This window comes from Sinocyclocheilus rhinocerous, unplaced genomic scaffold (assembly GCF_001515625.1).
Source record: "Sinocyclocheilus rhinocerous isolate Xijiao unplaced genomic scaffold, SAMN03320098_v1.1 scaffold666, whole genome shotgun sequence".
In the NCBI taxonomy this organism is placed as follows: domain Eukaryota; kingdom Metazoa; phylum Chordata; class Actinopteri; order Cypriniformes; family Cyprinidae; genus Sinocyclocheilus; species Sinocyclocheilus rhinocerous.
The window spans coordinates 408,556-425,551 of record NW_015661984.1 but is presented as its reverse complement, the minus strand read 5'-3'; the positions used below and the strand labels follow the sequence as shown (position 1 = coordinate 425,551).

General features: G+C 36.6%; 2 protein-coding genes across 7 annotated transcripts in view; one reads left to right on the top strand and one right to left on the bottom strand.

The window, feature by feature from the left end:
• Positions 1-3,592, top strand: part of LOC107727022 (tensin-2-like) — a 61,402-nt gene extending 57,810 nt beyond the window's left edge. For 4 of the 5 annotated variants that reach the window (XM_016536769.1, XM_016536768.1, XM_016536771.1 and 1 more), the window contains 5 exons: positions 216-293; positions 372-540; positions 663-731; positions 2,622-2,651; positions 2,874-3,592. In XM_016536769.1, the coding sequence (XP_016392255.1) occupies positions 216-293; positions 372-540; positions 663-731; positions 2,622-2,651; positions 2,874-3,015 (488 nt within the window). In that variant the 3' untranslated portion in view covers positions 3,016-3,592. The remainder of the gene's footprint in view (positions 1-215; positions 294-371; positions 541-662; positions 732-2,621; positions 2,652-2,873) is intronic. The other variant, XM_016536770.1, reaches the window with a different exon arrangement.
• A 2,036-nt stretch (positions 3,593-5,628) lies between these two features.
• Positions 5,629-16,996, bottom strand: part of LOC107727024 (forkhead box protein P1-B-like) — a 52,149-nt gene continuing 40,781 nt past the window's right edge. For both annotated transcript variants that reach the window (XM_016536774.1, XM_016536775.1), the window contains exons 8-17: positions 13,519-13,623; positions 11,615-11,702; positions 11,264-11,347; positions 10,949-11,156; positions 9,838-9,914; positions 9,580-9,681; positions 9,384-9,505; positions 9,232-9,295; positions 8,773-8,936; positions 5,629-6,976 (exon numbers count right to left, since the gene is read on the bottom strand). In XM_016536774.1, the coding sequence (XP_016392260.1) occupies positions 6,820-6,976; positions 8,773-8,936; positions 9,232-9,295; positions 9,384-9,505; positions 9,580-9,681; positions 9,838-9,914; positions 10,949-11,156; positions 11,264-11,347; positions 11,615-11,702; positions 13,519-13,623 (1,171 nt within the window). In that variant the 3' untranslated portion in view covers positions 5,629-6,819. The remainder of the gene's footprint in view (positions 6,977-8,772; positions 8,937-9,231; positions 9,296-9,383; positions 9,506-9,579; positions 9,682-9,837; positions 9,915-10,948; positions 11,157-11,263; positions 11,348-11,614; positions 11,703-13,518; positions 13,624-16,996) is intronic.

Sequence of the window (16,996 nt, the reverse complement as noted above, 5' to 3'; positions counted from 1 at the left end):
TTCACAATATTACTGTTTCACTGTATTTTTTTTTTTTATCAAATCAATGCAGCCTTGTTGAGTTTAAGAGACTTCTTTCAAAAACAAACCAAAAAATAAGAATAAAAATTCCCACACTTTTTAACCATAGTGTAAACAGATATGATCACAAGATCACAACTGCCAGTGTTTGAATCTCAGAGACTGGTCTATAAATCATGATGTCACACTCTCAGACCCAATAGGTGAAGTCGTGGAGGTTCAGCCAGTCAGTAACATGAGTACAGCTGCAGACCTTCTGAAACAGGGAGCAGGTGAGTGTGAACCAGCACATCTGTCCTCATGTGTTACTTCTTACTGTAAGGTCTATAACCTCTGACGTCTCTCCTCAGCCTGCAATGTGCTGTACCTGAACTCCGTTGAGACTGAGTCTCTCACGGGACCCCAGGCTATCGCTAAGGCCACAGGGGCCACAATGTCACGCAGCCCTCGGCCCTCTGCGACAGTGGTCCACTTTAAGGTGTCAGCCCAGGGCATTACACTGACAGACAGTCAGCGCAGGTACGCCCACTCGTCTCTCTTTATAAGTATAACCATATCATTTTTCAGTTTTCAATGAACATGTGGAAATGTGAGGACAGACTGTCACACTGAGTTTGACTATGAGAGGTCGGGGTTTTCAGGGTGTTTTTCAGGAGACATTATCCAATCAACAGCGTGACTTTCAGCAGTATGGACCCACAAGACAGGAGGTGAGATTGCGGTGGCAAAAATGCGAACTGATGTACAAGGACTGGCGTACAAGTGTGGTTTATATATCTACTCTACATTTTCTCAAACGTGGTTATTTGTTATTACATTATTTTATATTAAAGTGTGTTGTACAACAGTATGCAAAGTTTGCAGTGCATTCCACATCCTATGCGATTACAATGAATTACCATTAATTAAACCGTTAATGCAAATACACAAAGGAAAATGTGGATATAGGAGGATTTTGTTTTTGTTTTGTTTTTTGTTTCTTTATTTTGTTTTGCTTTCAATATCGGAGTTTTTTTTTTCCTTTTAATTTTATCTTATTTTTTTTGTTGTGTAATGTTTTTTTGTTTGGTTGGTTGGTTTATTTTGTTCTTTGCTTTGTTTTACTTTTGTTTTCTTTTGTTGTTGATATATGAGGATTTTTTTCTACATTTTATTTATATTTTTTGTTTGATGTTTTGTTTTGCTTTGCTCTTTTGTTTTATGTTTTGTTTTGTCCTTGTTTTCTTTTCTTTTAGATATAGTTTTTTTACATTTTGCATTTTTTTCTATTGCTGTTTTTTTCTTTTCTTTTTTTTTCTTTTAACAGTTGCCTGCCTAGAACTAGTAGTAGCTCTACATTTTAATCAGATAGTGCATGACTTTGTGTGGGCTGCTCTGTCTGTGTGTGCAGTATGTGCATAAATGTTTTTTTTTTTTTTTACTCATTTATGTGTGTATATTTCCAGTTTTATGTAAAACAAGCTTTGGGGCTTTGAAATGCAAACCCACCCTGTGCAGACAAAACACTTTTCTTTTCTTAAACCATCACTTTGAACCCTGTAAATAGTTTGGGCTCTGTGATTTTTATTTTGTAAACGCTCTTTCATGGCACACAGCTACCAGTCTTGCATCTAAAGAATTTGAGGCAATAACATTAAACCAGATGTTACAGGAAAGAGCATTTTTAATTTACATGAGCCCCAAAAAATGTATGTGCCTATGAGCAAACTTAAAGGAATAGTTCACCCAAAAATGAAAATGTACTGATAATGCACTCACCCTCAGGCCAAACAATATGTAGATGAGTTTGTTTCTTCATGTGAATAGATTTTTTTTTAGAAATTTTGCATGACTTCTCTTGGTCCTCTGCAGTGAATGGGTGCCGTCAGAATGAGAATCCAAACAGCTGATAAAAACATCACAATAATCCACATGACTCCAGTCTATCATTGTGAAGAGAAAAATTATAAGAAACAAACCCAAGACGTTTTTAACTTTAAACCATCACTTCTGACCAAAATATGAGTTCATAATCCAAAATAACCCTTCCTCCAGTGAAAATGTCTCATCAAAATCCACCGACATGACATGCATGTTTATCTCTTGATTCAGAAGACAACTTTTTCACTGGCCAAAGCAATATTATAGATAGAGTACTCATATTTTAGCCAGAAGCAATGGTTTGAAGATGTTTTGTTTTAATTATGGATGTATTACAGAAACTTGTCATGTTTTGGTGAACTCTTCCTTTAAAAACAGCTTCTCAGTTACAATTTACAAAATATGATTTGACCAAAATGAAGCCTCAAAGCATTGTGTGTTACATCCAAAGCATACTCTACACAAGTAAATGAAATCAAATACTTCTAGCTACATGAGCTCGATTTCACATTGCAATAGGAAATGCATCAGAATGGAATTCACATGCAGCACAAATATATTACAACCACAAGATTACACTAAATATGCACAGTACTCGTGTAGAGTATGTGTTTGTCCTCAGATTGAGAGCATGTTCATGTGTGTCTGCAGCGTCCCGTGTGTGAGAGTGTTTTGTGTGTGTGTGTGTGTGTGAGAGTCTGTTCCTCAGTCTTGTCTCTGTCTCCCTCTTGCTGCCGTAGGTGGACTAACTCAGACAGCACGACCTCTAAGTAAGTCTAAATGATATGCGTGTCGTCTGGACTGTTCAGACAGCTTGTTTCCTCGATGTTGCTCCTGATAGGAAACTGATTATGTGCTTATGTGCATGTTAATTTACTCTTATATTACCATAGTACCGATCATCCTGTCTGTCCATTCACTCTTCATTTGGATTGCAAGACTGATATTTTATCCCCAGTCGCTCATTCGCGTATCTCTCTGTCTCCTCTCAGAGTATTTGGTTTTGTTGCCAAGAAGCCCGGCAGCGTGGCGGAGAATGTGTGCCATCTTTTTGCAGAGCTGGATCCCGAACAGCCCGCGACTGCCATCGTCAACTTCATTAACAAAGTAATGCTGGCACCACAGAGACGCTAGGGCCCCGGGGACGAGGAGGATGGTTTATCTTCACGTACACTGCCGCACACCACAAGACTGTAATGTTGCACCTTCTGTCGAGTTTAAGACTTTTCGGCAAAGACAAGGGCTTTACTGTTGACTAACATGATGCCAAAACACATTAAAACCAAAATATACTACAGAATGTAACCAAACTAAAGCCAGCAGTCTGTTGTGGTTTTGCCTTTATAGAGCTGTTTTGGTGTTCATGGGATTGTAAATGACTTTATGAAATACAATCACTAAGATTGTTAAACAACCCTGGCAGCAGGGGTTTTCAAAAATATAAAGCACTGTTATATAACATGAATAAAATAAATCTGTTATATGCACTCAAACTTCTGAATTGCACAGATAACAGTCTCCACAGTATGACAATCATCAGTTTAGAAATATTGATGTCAACTTGGTTTTTGAGTTTTGACACACTAAATTATGGTTGAAAATGTTTATTTTATTCGGAAGCCAAATTTCAGTGTGTTTTTGTCCTTTTAACTGGAAAGGAGGTGCCATGGTTTCTACTGGAAACGTATTTCAGCCACAATTGAATTTTTTTTTTATAAATGAGTAAAGGTAATTGCGACTTATCTCACAATTCTAACTTTTTTCTTGAAATTTTAAGTTTATATCTCACAATTTGTAATCTTGTAATTCTGACTTTTTTCTCGTAATTCTGTTTATATCTAAATTCTGAGTTTCTATCTTGTAATTCTGACTTTTTTCTCGTAATTCTGTTTCGATCTCACAATTTTGAGTTTCTATCTTGTAATTTTGACTTTTTTCTCATAATTCTGCTTATATCTAAATTCTGAGTTTATATCTTGTAATTTTTACTTTTTTCTCGTAATTCTGTTTATATCTCAATTCTGAGTTTCTATCTTGTAATTCTGACTTTTTTTCTTGTAATTCTGTTTATATCTAAATTCTGAGTTTCTATCTTGTAATTTTGACTTTTTTCTCGTAATTCTGTTTATATCTCAATTCTGAGTTTATATCTTGTAATTTTGACTTTTTTCTCCTAATTCTGTTTATATCTCAATTCTGAGTTTCTATCTTGTAATTTTGACTTTTTTTCTCGTAATTCTGTTTATATCTCAATTCTGAGTTTCTATCTGGTAATTCTGACTTTTTTTCTTGTAATTCTGTTTATATCTAAATTCTGAGTTTATATCTCGTAATTCTGTTTATATCTCTCAATTCTGAGTTTCTATCTTGTAATTCTGACTTTTATTCTCGTAATTCTGTTTATATCTCTCAATTCTGAGTTTCTATCTTGTAATTCTGACTTTTATTCTCGTAATTCTGTTTATATCTCACAATTCTGAGTTTCTATCTTGTAATTCTGACTTTTATGTCTCACTATTCTGAGTTTACATCTTGCGATTCTGACTTTATTTCTCAGAATTGAGAGAAAAAGTCCAAGTTGTGTGAAAAACTCAATTACCTTTGTTTTTAATCCTTTGGTGGAACAAGCTTCCGTAGTTTCTGATTCTGGCCCGGTGTCTGCGAATGATAGGGAAAGTTACTGAGCGTTTGAGACGGAGAAACGGAGGACCAGACATGGCGTAGTCGTGACGCTGAGCAGCTGTTGTGCTCTGCTGGAGTTCCAGTATTAGGAAGATTTAAATGTCATGTAGTATGATGTCATAATGGAAGGCTGATGGTCATGTGATAATTACCCAGAGGGAATCTGGTTACTTTTAGAGTAGGAAGGAACTTTATTTTGTCCCCGTTTGTTGTGTATTTCATGCACTGTTCATATTTATGTAAATATAAAATAAGGCAGACAGTGGTTCATAACCATCCACATCATATACAACCCATAGCTTTGTCAACTGACCGTCATGCATCATGCTGTACCATTGCCTACCATATTGTGTAGTAGAACATTATATTGGAATGTAACCAGTCTTTAAACTGATTGGACAGGTGGACGTTTCCACCTTCATTCTTTGCGTAATGATTTAACGATCACCAGAAGCTGTTTATTACCAAAGACGTGGCCATGTACTCAATCAGTTACTTTAAGCTGTGCCATTTATTTTACTTACCTTTATCAACAAGTTATTTCTGTCTTTGACAGATTGTAGGACACGTCTATGACTTTAATATATTGTATTCTGTATTTTCTTATTGATCTTTTTATGTAGTAATATATTTTCACACATGCAGCTGACTTGGAAAGTTTAAAAAAAAGACTACATGGAAGGATTTTGATAAGAAAAGTTTTTTTATTATTACCATATGTAATTTTTTTCAGTGTATGCACAAGTGAAAAATATAATAAATGTAAAGTCATGGTACCAAATCTGAATGCATGATGTGAATTATTTCAGTTCTAATGCACTATTCTATTCACTTACCACCATCATCATGTATCAGACTTTAAATCAGAGAGATGTGTGTGTGTGTGTGTATTATACATATTCATACACCTCAGATTGGATTAGTCTAATGTTTAACTTTATTTTGTACCCTTTTGTTGTGCATTTAATGCACCATTCATATTTATATTTGCATAAATAAAAAAAGTGAATTTATACATTTAAAGAATTATTTATAATGGAAAAAGCTGACACCATATAATTTTTTCACATTTTCATACAAGAATTTATTAATCATAAGGCCATTTATTCAGAATTATTGAACAAACTGACAGTTGATTCATATATTTCTTTTGGACATGTGTAACAAGTTACTCAGTCAACAATTATTCATTATTTCCTTGTCATCTACTTTTTTCTCTGTGGTACAATTACTAGATGTCAGATCAAATGATTACGGTTACAAAATGCTCAAAATGTCACGAGTTTGACATTAAACGCATCCTATACTCATCGAATGAAGACTTCTTAGTCTTGGCCATATCAAAAGGGACAATGTAAACAGGGTACACAACATCAAAACATCTTTCACAATCTTTGGTAACTGTTGATTCTTTCGACAACAGCGAAAAACTTATCCAAAAGAAAACTCAAATATTAAAGAAAATGGTTCAGCTTTACTATTAACCGAATGATTGGGACCGTTGTGAATTTCCTTCGTGAAAATGTTTTGGATAATGAAGATACAGTAACCTTCTGTACACACTTAAGTGAAAAACAAATCAAAAACTACAATTGAAAAAACATTCATCATCAAGTGCTGGTTATAAAATGTTCCCCTTTGGTTTTGTTTTTATCTTGAAAAAACAGAGGTAAAAAAAGATAAAGACATTCACAATTTCGTTTTCCATTCTACCAATAAGTAGCCCGAGATTTAAGGCCACACGTTACCGGGGCCGTCGTCAGGTCCTCTATGTTACAGCCTCACTGGGCCGCCCATCGAAATATCGTCAGCGCCCCATGAACTTAAGCGAACTCAAGCCTGATGCTGACTAACCCTACAGTATTTGAGGCAGAGGTGATTCAAACTTGCATCAACAATAAACAGCTTTTCATTCAGCATTCACAGCTGCAGTGAATAGATTTTGTGGAAAGCCAAATATCTCATCATAGACAGCTTAAAAATTCATTTTCCTCAGTTGACAGGGAAAGCGGTTGATGGGAGTTCAGGTGCCGTAGTGTTTAACATACAAACCAAAGATGACGTGTAGTCTACAGCGCCCTCTTTTGTCCTCTGCAAGCTGATGGGCGACATTTGCAAACACAGAGGAGCCCTTTAGTACCAGTGAGGTCAAACCACTGCATACAACAGAAACAGGTACATCGAAACAATAAATAAATGGTTGTTCCCAAAAGGAAAAGTTGCAGCTGTCAGAGGGCCGACGGATGGGTGAGGATCTCAGCAGTGGAACGAGTGAGGTGACGAGGAGAACCCCGGCTGGCAGGCCGAGTCGTGCTCGTTGGTGTCTGGACTGTGCTGGTCTTCTGTCTCTGGAGACATGGAGCCATTGTAGTCCTCGGCCTCCATCTGCTCCTCTTTGATTTGAGACTGATGCCTGTGAACACAGAGCGCTCACGTCAGCCAGGATCAAACCCAAACAGTAAGAAAACTCATCACATCGCTATGCTATTTTTCATTTTGTCTTTTAATCTGAATATCAACATCTGTGAGATTTTGACAGGCGAAACAGTTTTGAGGTTGACTGATCTAACTTTGTCTCTGGAAAACGGTGACCTATTACATTGTGTTATATTGAATTACATTATTGTTTTTAGATTTGGACGTAATTCTCACAAAAATACTGAACACATTTAAAAGCAGTAGTAAAGTGTTACAAAACATAAAAAGAAAAGAAACAAAGAAGAAAATCCAGATGCTTCAACTGTAGTTCAGATTTTTACATGCCATAATATTTTCACTGGCCCTGAGCTACAATATATGGCCATTTGTAGCAGCTTATTTTAAAATTAAGCATCAGAAGTGAAACAGAATTATGAAACCGTTTTTTTTGCTGCAAGTTTCTAAACTTAAAATTGAACTTAAGTAAAATTAAAGTTGAAAAGCTTTTAGTAACTTTAAACTTAACGCATATATAAATACATATTTCATGCATTATACATGCACACACACACACACACACACACATATATATATAGAGAGAGAGAGAGAGAAAGAAAGATGTATACTCTATATAAAATATATTTATTATAATTTCTAAAAAAATCTATCACATTTTTTATATTTGTGAAGTAATGTTATTTCAGTATCATTGAGATACTATTTTAGTGTTTATTAATATTTTGAATCAGATTTTATTTTTATATTTTCCGCTTTCATTTTACATGAAACGTTTTAGTGATTTTGTTGTTATTAGTATTTTTTATTTTTCTCTTAAGTATCTTTATAGTTCTTATACAATTTTTTATTTCAGTTTTAATTATTGAAATACATCAAATTAAAATGAAAATGAGAAATGTTGCCTTTGAAACCAGCTGGTTTTAGAAAGGTTTTATTTCAGTTAATATTTAAATAATGAAAATGTTTATTGTATGGTTTTAATTTGAGATAACTATAATAACCCTGTTGGGGAAGAACAGTTATTTAAATTTTTTATTTTGAAGTAAAAAGGTAAGATTAAACCTTTAGGATAAGATGATGCCCCACAATAATGGAGTTGTTATTCAATATTTCCCATAAATTAGACTAGCATTTCAGACATTTAAAAACATACAGGCTAATTGGGTGAAAATATTTTGCATTCATAGTGTTGCCATTATGACATATCTTCAGTTAAAATATGGGCAACTTAAGTATATATTAATTTGCCTGTATGTAAGTCATAGAATAAATTTACCTTTCAGATGAATCTTTTTTTACTGGGATTCTACTTTTTGTCACTGGTCATTTAATTAATTAATTAAATAAATTGGCAAAACAATTTTTAATATTTGATTTAGTATTCTACATTAACGACACTTTATATATAAAAATTATTTTTATTAATAAGAATTATATCAAAAGTTTTTTATGATTTAATTTCTATTTTCCTCTTGTTCCAGGTAGGTTTTTTTTATTTTATTATTATTTTGTTTTGTCCTATGACAACTAATTTAGCAAATGTTTCTATTTATTTCCCCTAATAACACACGGGCTGATGCATCATCATCATCATCCTGCACATTCTAAAAGTAAATGCACTTTGACCTTAAGGGGGCATCTTCCCCCATCTTACTAACTCTACTCAAAATAACTTCAATGCCTTTTTTAATCTTTGAATACAGCAGTCAGTGGCTGATAGATGTTCTCAGGGTTTATGTGAGTGACGTCGGACAGGCAGGAGAGTGGACTCACAGTGTGGACACAGGAGAGAGCTCCAGGCTGGAGTCGCTGTGGGAGCCCTCGTCATGATCGTGAGAACTCATGTCCTCATGCAGTGCGCTGGCCAGAGCCTTCAGACTCGACGCTCCCATGGACGCTGAGCCATATAGGGACAGACTGCTGTCCACCATCGCTGCCTGAGGAGAAACAATGTTTTAAAGACCAAGGGAAATAACACTGACATTACAAACAAGTTAAATGCACTACCATTCCAAAGTATGGATGTAGTATGGATGCATTAAATTGATCAAAAGTGTGACAGTAAAGATATTAGAATGATTTCTGAAGGATCACGTGACACTGAAGACTGGAGTAATGATGCTGAAAATTCAGCTTTGCATCACGGGAATAAATTACATTTTTAAAATATATTAAGAATCTTACCAACCTCAAACTATTAAAACGGTAGCTTGTGCATGAATGACTCCATACCTGCAGAGAAGACAGGGCGGGATTCTGACCCAGACTGGACTGGATGTTCTTCACCAGAGGTGATCTGAAGAAACAGACATCAGTGTCATCAGCAACAATGACCTCAGAGGAATCTGTGCAAATGAAATCTTTGCAATGAGATTTGCAATTACCCAGTGATCTTTTGTGGCCTTCTTTTGTGAAACTCCAGCTCGTCCACTGTCCAAACAGCCCCCTTCACATTCTCGACTCGTACGAAACACTTGTGAAGACTGAGGTTGTGGCGAACTGCATTCTGAGATCACCGAATAAATTAACAAACTGATCCAAGGCACAGGAAACCGTTCAAGACTATATCTTTTCAGTTACCTTCCACGTTGCAGCATTGCGTCTGAAATACGCGAATGTTCGAGTGAACCAGTTGTAGATTTCATTTAGTGTTAGCTGCTTTTCTGGAGACTCCAAAATGGCCTATAAATTAAAAAGGGGAACATGTATCTCATATGGCAGCTGATGAAAGACACAAACAAACGTCTAACTAAACTTCATCTCCAGTTTGTTCAGAAATCCTGCTTGATGGCCGTCTTAGGAGAAATGATGGTGCAGACCTTGATGATGGTTTCTTACCTGCCTGATCAAAGCTGCATATGTAAATGGAGGCCTGACCTCAGCACTCAGGTAAAATTCCTTATTCTGCACAATATCTATGAGACACAGGAGAAGGGTGCTGTCAGTTACACTTCATTTATCAAAGCAATTCTGTCTTTTTTTTTTTTTTTAAATAGGGTTTTCCATGTATGCGGACGTAATTCTCACAGAAAGAAAGAAAGAAAGAAAGAAAGGCTTGTGCAATAGTTTATCATTTTTACAGGTTGGAAACATCTGAACAAATTAAAAACAATAGTAATAATGTGTTACAAAACATTATAAAAATAAAATAAAACTAAGAAAAAAAATTAGACGTTTCAACTGTAGTTCAAATTTTGCATGCCATAATATTTTCACTGGCCCAGAGTTAAAATATGTCAATTTTTAGCAGTTTATCCTTAAATTAAGCATCAGAAGTTAAATAGATTTTTATGAAACAGTTTTTGCTGCAAGTTTCTAAACTTAAAATTTAAGTTTGTAGTAAGTAGCAACTTTCTAAGTAGTAACTTTAAGCTTAACACATACATAAATACATATTCCATGCATTTTACAGACCGACCGACCGACCGACCGACAGACAGACAGACACAGACAGACAGACAGACAGACAGAGAGAAAATCTATTTACAAAGAAATAATCAATGCAAGAATGTTGAAATAAATTCTTCCAAAAAGAGTAAAAACTCAATATTTGAAATTAATTTGCTCTGTATCCAAAAAAAGAGATTACATGCTGAGATGCTAGCAATCTTCTTTTTATTACAAATATTATTCTCATTATTACTACATTATTACTTTATTACTACAACAAATGTTACAGTCATGCAGGACCTATCCTTTTCTGCATACACCGCAAATACATTTTTGTATTGAACTTTTACTCTTTTTGGGGAAAATAATTTTATGACTTAAAATCATGTTACATGTGGACTGAAGAAAGAGCAGGATCCTCCTTTTCTGAAAGTTGAAATAACCCTACTGGGCAGGTGACGGTTCCACTGGCCCACATTTCTCTCACACTGATTTAGGGTCATTCTTATTGTAGAGCTCGGATCACTGCACTACACTGACTGTGGGTCAGAGGTCTCACCTTGGTCCATGGCTATGTTGTATTTGTCAGAGTAGCGTTTGCGGATGGGTCCCATGCTGTGCAGGCTGGTGGGTATGATGACGGAGGGCATCTGGGGGAGTGACGTGAAGGGTGTAGACGGGGCTGTGGCACTTTGGGAAAGACTCATAGAGGGAGTGGTTTTGGGAACGGTTGCCTTGGCAAGCATGAGGTTGGACACCAGATTCACCTAACAACAAAAAAAGTGTAATTTTTCACCAGCAATCTTAAGTGTATCTTCAGAACTACACAAATGTGTTTAATCAAACAGAGTAAATGGCAAATAAAGTGACGTACTGGCTGGGGGGCAGGTCTGGGCTCAGTAGACTTGACATGGAGGTGGGCCATCATGGCCTGAAGGCGTTCTTTGTCTTTGGCGAGCTGTTTGACAAACACAAACACAAACACAACGGAGATGTACCACTGATAAACCTGGAGTTTTCTGTTGTCTAGCATTCACATGGTTTTTCTTTATGTGTACATACAGAACAGGAAAAAGATTAGAGCTCAGATTAGAGCAGGATGTTCAACTACATGCAAAGCAGAAAACAAACATTTCTTCAGTCTAATCAGAATTAAATACACCATATCAAAAACCAGTTCCGTTTGGAGCAAAAGCAATTGTGTTGAATGTTTGTAAAGCCTTACCTGCAGTTCCAGCTGCTGAACCACCTGCATCTGAACTCTGCACTGCGCTGTGCTCTTGTCATCCAGAGCATGTTCACTGTTCAAATGCCTGAAAAACACAACACACATATGCAGACGTTCAGTATAAGGACTGTCATTAAAACACATCTTTCATTTTTTCTTTTTCTCTTGCACTCTGAATCACCACTGTGTATGAAATGTGCTATATAAATAAACGTGCCTTGTCCTGCCCAAAGTTGACTAAGAATATAAGTCTAGTTTCATTTGCCAACACAAATTTTAATTAGGAGAATACTACAATATTACAGTTATATAGTTTGATTCAAGCAAATCATTTGAACTGTTTGATGAACTGGCAAAAAAAAAAAAAAAGTGATTGCATTTTTGTTTAATTTGGGTGTTGGTAAAAAGTTTTTGAAAATCCCTTATTTTCACCAAAGCTGCATTTACCAAAAATCCAGTAAAACATGAAATATTGTGAAATATTATTACAATTTTAATACACTTTAAAAAGTAATTTATTTCTGTGATCAAAGCTGAATTTTCAGAATCATTACTCCAGTCTTCAGTGTCACATGATCCTTCAGAAATCATTCTGATATGCTGATTTGCTGCTCAAGAAATATTTATCAATGTTTAATTTTTTTTTATGTTGAAGTATTTTTTGTGGAAACCATGATATATCAAGATTTTTTTATAAAAAAAAAAAAGTTTCAAATAACAGCATTTATTGGAAATAAAACTCTCTTGTAACATTACAAATGCCATTACTGTCAGTTTTGATCAATGTAATGCATCATTGCTGAAGTGAAATTAATTAATTTCTTTAGAAAAAAAGTCTTCTAAACTTTTATAGTGCATATTTTTGCTACGATTATGATTTCAACATCACCTCAGCTTTTTACTCCCAAACATGCAATGTGAATGAGTTTGAATAAAAATTTAAAAACAATGAATTCAAAAGAACGATTTGATCCTATATCATACATTACTAATCAACATAAATGTACAGGATGCAATACTACTATTGAGAAGTAGAGGGCGCTGTGTTCAAAGAAAATCTGTGCAAGGCTTTCATCCAACCAACTTCCTCAAACAACTCCTCCTCTAACAAAAAATATATAAACAAAAATGAATTTCTTAATCCCTCCAACCCATAACTTGCTTTTTAGAACATATAAACATGAAATAGTCTCCTTGACAATACAGTACTGAATTTTCTATTGAATAAAGAGAGGGAGAATCTGATATTCTGAAAAAACTAAAGTAATGCAATTTTCGTGATTATGGCATCATCATATTTGTGAATGAAAAATGCTTATTACGAAGGCTAAGCGCCTCGTTCTCAGGTGCGGCACGTGAATCTCAGTGTGATGTGATAGATTGGAACATGTTTTTAATAGTGCAACTACGCCTGAGCTGAGGAACAAAGGCAGTGTTGTGGCAATAGACAGGGCGGGGCCTTGGACTGGGTGCAGGGGTCAGGGGTCAGGGTCAGTGGAAGGGGCACAGATAAACATCCTCCTGTTGTTTGTTTTGGGAGGGATGGCCAGGATCACCATGGGTACTTTGTTTATCAGTGCACTGAGCTCAACCCTGAGGGGCCCCACGGCTGCAACACCACAGGGGAGAGAGAGAAAGAAAGACGGAAAGAGAGAAGGAAACGGAAAGAAAATAAAGAGACATGGGCGGAATATACATATATACAAGTAAATGGAGGTTTGAGACAGTGGAAGGAGTGAATAAGGACAAAAAAAAACAAGAGAACAGGGTAAAAGGGAAAGAAGCACATAAAATGAGCTGTAAAAAAGGCAGCAAGCACACTCAGAAATGATAATTAGATTACAGCTCCAAACAGGACAAACAGCATAATAAAACGCAGAGGATGAGAGCTGTTGACTCACTTGAGGAATGACTGGAAGTCTCCGAACACAGCATCGCAGCCTGACCACTTGCATACGCCGTGGCTGTATAAAGGATGGGCACTCTGGGAATGACTCTCCTGAGAACTGAAGCAAAAACACACAATAAATGCAGAATCTGAAGTGTGCTTGGGTTCCTGTCATGTACTTTTTAAAGGTTAATAGTACAGGATTGCACTGGACAATGCCACTGCACGACAGTACTATGTTGTGACACTGTGCAACTATTGGCGCTTTTCCACTGCGTGGTACGACTCAGCTCGGCACGACTCCGTTTGCGCTTCCATTGCAGTTTAGTACCGCTTTAAGTGGATTATACACGTTGCTTTTTCATTCTGCGTCGCCCCATCAAGCTTTCTCTGGATCCGCTCCTCGGCTATCAACGAGAGGAACGTCTGTACTTCCTCGACAGACCACGAAACCATTTTTTGATTGTTTAAAAAAAGGTGCGCTCGTTCAAAACAGTTGCGTTCATTCAAAAAAAAATTGTGTCCGATCCTACGCTGGCTGTGTTGATTTAAATCTAGCGGGTCTGGGTGTCTCGTATCGCAAGTTCAATGACGCAGGTAGTGACGATTCTCTCCAGCCAATCAGTGATCAGCAGGGTTTACACGTCACATTTTGGTAACGGTACGGCTCGCTTGGGACCTCAGCCGAGGTGGTACTGAAAAAAGTATCAGGTACTGTACCCAGTGGAAAACCCCCCAAAAGTGAGCCATACCGTGCCCTACCATGCAGTGGAAAAGTGCCATATGTGACCCATAGGGCTCTGCTCCTTTCATTTCAACCCAAATCACACTACTACACTTTCATTTGTTCTTTAGCAATCTCTCAAATATTTGGGACATGCCAAGATGATGTCAAGAAGTTGTGCATCTCACAAAGCCTGTCTAGAATGTTTGTCATCTTTCACCTCAAAATCAAAAGAATAAAATAATAATTTACACCATTAAAGGGGTCATATGATGCTCAGGCATGACAAAGCGATATCGTCCTCTTTTGGAAGGCCAAACAACGTAGTTTCGCTTTCGCAACGAAGCACACAGCGCCTTCACGACATGGCGGTGGTGGCAACAATACTACAGCGAGAATAAAAGTTACGCATACTTTCTTTGCGTGAAGATGTGGGAAGAGTTGCATAACGCCGCCCAAATAGTGACGTAGACATGTTGGGGGCGTCTTAGAACGAGCCGTTTTAGGTAGGTGTGGCTGACTCTTAACTTTTATAAAGAATATCTCTTTGGATTTGAGACTTTAGTCTTTGCAACTTTACAGATCTTCTTTATGCACCAAGAGCTTGTAACACTCCAAAGAGAAAGGAAAACTTGAAATCGCATCATATGACCCCTTTAAAACCAATGTTAACAAAGAAATGTTCTTTTTGCATCAATCTTTCAATACAGCAATCGAGATTTTTAGGTATTTGCACTAATTTAATTTATATTACCTACAGTTACTTTAAAAGAAAGACGAAAATTAGAATAAATTCTGAAACCAATTCTGAAAGAGTTTCTCACTGTGGTCAGAGATGCTTCTAAGAGTAAGGTATGGAAAAAAAGATGAGGCAAACTGCAAGAAAGACTGCACCTGATACTGCAGATTCATGCTTTCCGCTGAGTGTCTTTCCATTCGGCTTGTTTTCAATCAAAATATTTCGATATTGTGATGCATCTTGTGAGGCATGAATCACAGTGTGTGCAGTATCGTTAAAGAACTAGTCATGTGCAGCTCTACTTAAAATTTTTTGCATTATGATCTTTTTTTTCCAGAAGTATCATTATTAATGCAGCACAATTACTATAATGTGATAAAAATAATGATACATTAAAGAACTTAGACATGGTAGTATTTGTTGTACAGCTGATTGTTTTTTATTATTATAATTTTTGTTTTGTAAATTTGAAGTATTTTTCACTACCTTTTTGGGGTCGGCAAGATTTAATGTTTTTGAAAGAAGCCTCTTATGCTCACCAAGGCTGCATTTATTTGATCAAAAACAGATAAAAAATGTCTAACTTATAAAACATGTAATTTATTCTTGTGACTCCAGTTTAAACATTCTAATATACTGATTTATTTTTGGCAATGCTGAAAACAATTGTGCTGCTTAATATTTTTTGTGGAAACCTTGATACATTTTTTCCAGGATTCTCTGATGAACAGAACGTTTCAAAGAACAGCATTTATTTGAAACCGAAATCTTTTGTAACATTACAAATATACAGTATTTACTGTCACTTCTGATCTGTCCTTGCAGAATAAAAGTATTTATTTCTGACCCTGAACTTTCGAACTGTAGTTTTGCGCAGAATTTTTAATGCATTTTTTGAGGGGGGGGTGTAAAATGTAACCCTGACAGCATTTTGTCAGATGTTTTCATAAAGCTCTATTCTTCGGCTCAGAACCAGCTGACAAACTAGCTGGACATGTTTAGGACTTTGTATCAAACAGTGGACTGTTTGAGAGAGTGATTTATTTTTGTATTTTAAAAAATGCCAAGAATGCTTTATTAGTTTGGGATCAAGCAAGGTTGTGTCCTTTGACCCATGACCTTCTCCTTTTCTCGCCTAAGAGAGCCCTGTATGTCTCTGCCAGCAGATTCCTTCCCTTACACCAAAACAAAGAGAAAGCGTCTACAGCGGGCATCTTTTCTATCTCAGTGCTTGAACACAACCCCAGCCTAGGCAGATGACTCACACTTGACAAATTAAACACTTGACAAACTTTGTTATTTCCATCCTTATAACACACTGAACAATCAAAGAAGCTAGCAAGCAGACAATAAAACAAATATGAGCAATGAACTGTTTGTTCTTGCAGATGGGGCTCCAAAGATCCCAGCTCAATGTCAAATGCCCACCTCTCAGGAATAAGCACTCAACGTTACAGTAGTATTAGGGGTGTAAGAAAATATCGATACACGCGAGTATCGCAAATTTTTTTTTTGTCGATACTGTATCGATTCTCAAAAACTGAATATCGATATAAAAAAAAATAATAATAATCATACAAGATTCATGGCAGTTGTTTCGTTTTGAGTTCATATCCCGACTGCTAGATGGCAGTCTTCATCTCTAAACTTAAACAGTGACAGGAAATACTAGCATTAGGGCACGCCACTAATGTTAGCGTTAATATAGTTCGCTGTCGGTGTACAAAGCTGAAGTGTGGAGTCATTTGGGCTTTTGTGGTAACGTCCACCCTGGGACCGCGGCACAGGCGCCACCTCGGTTCCGCCGCGTCCCGCGTCAAGAGCCTTCGCGCAGGGCGCGGCGGGCGGTATGGTCGGCTGCAGCTTTCTCTCGTGTTGGGGGCGTTTTGTGCAGTTGGGGCAGTGCTCGCGTCGCGGTCTCGGTCTCGGTGATTCCACGCAGAACATAAATACAAATTGAAAAACCTGTGAAATCCAAATTGAAAGGTTCTGAGAATGTTTAACATCTGTATTTATTTTATTGTTTTA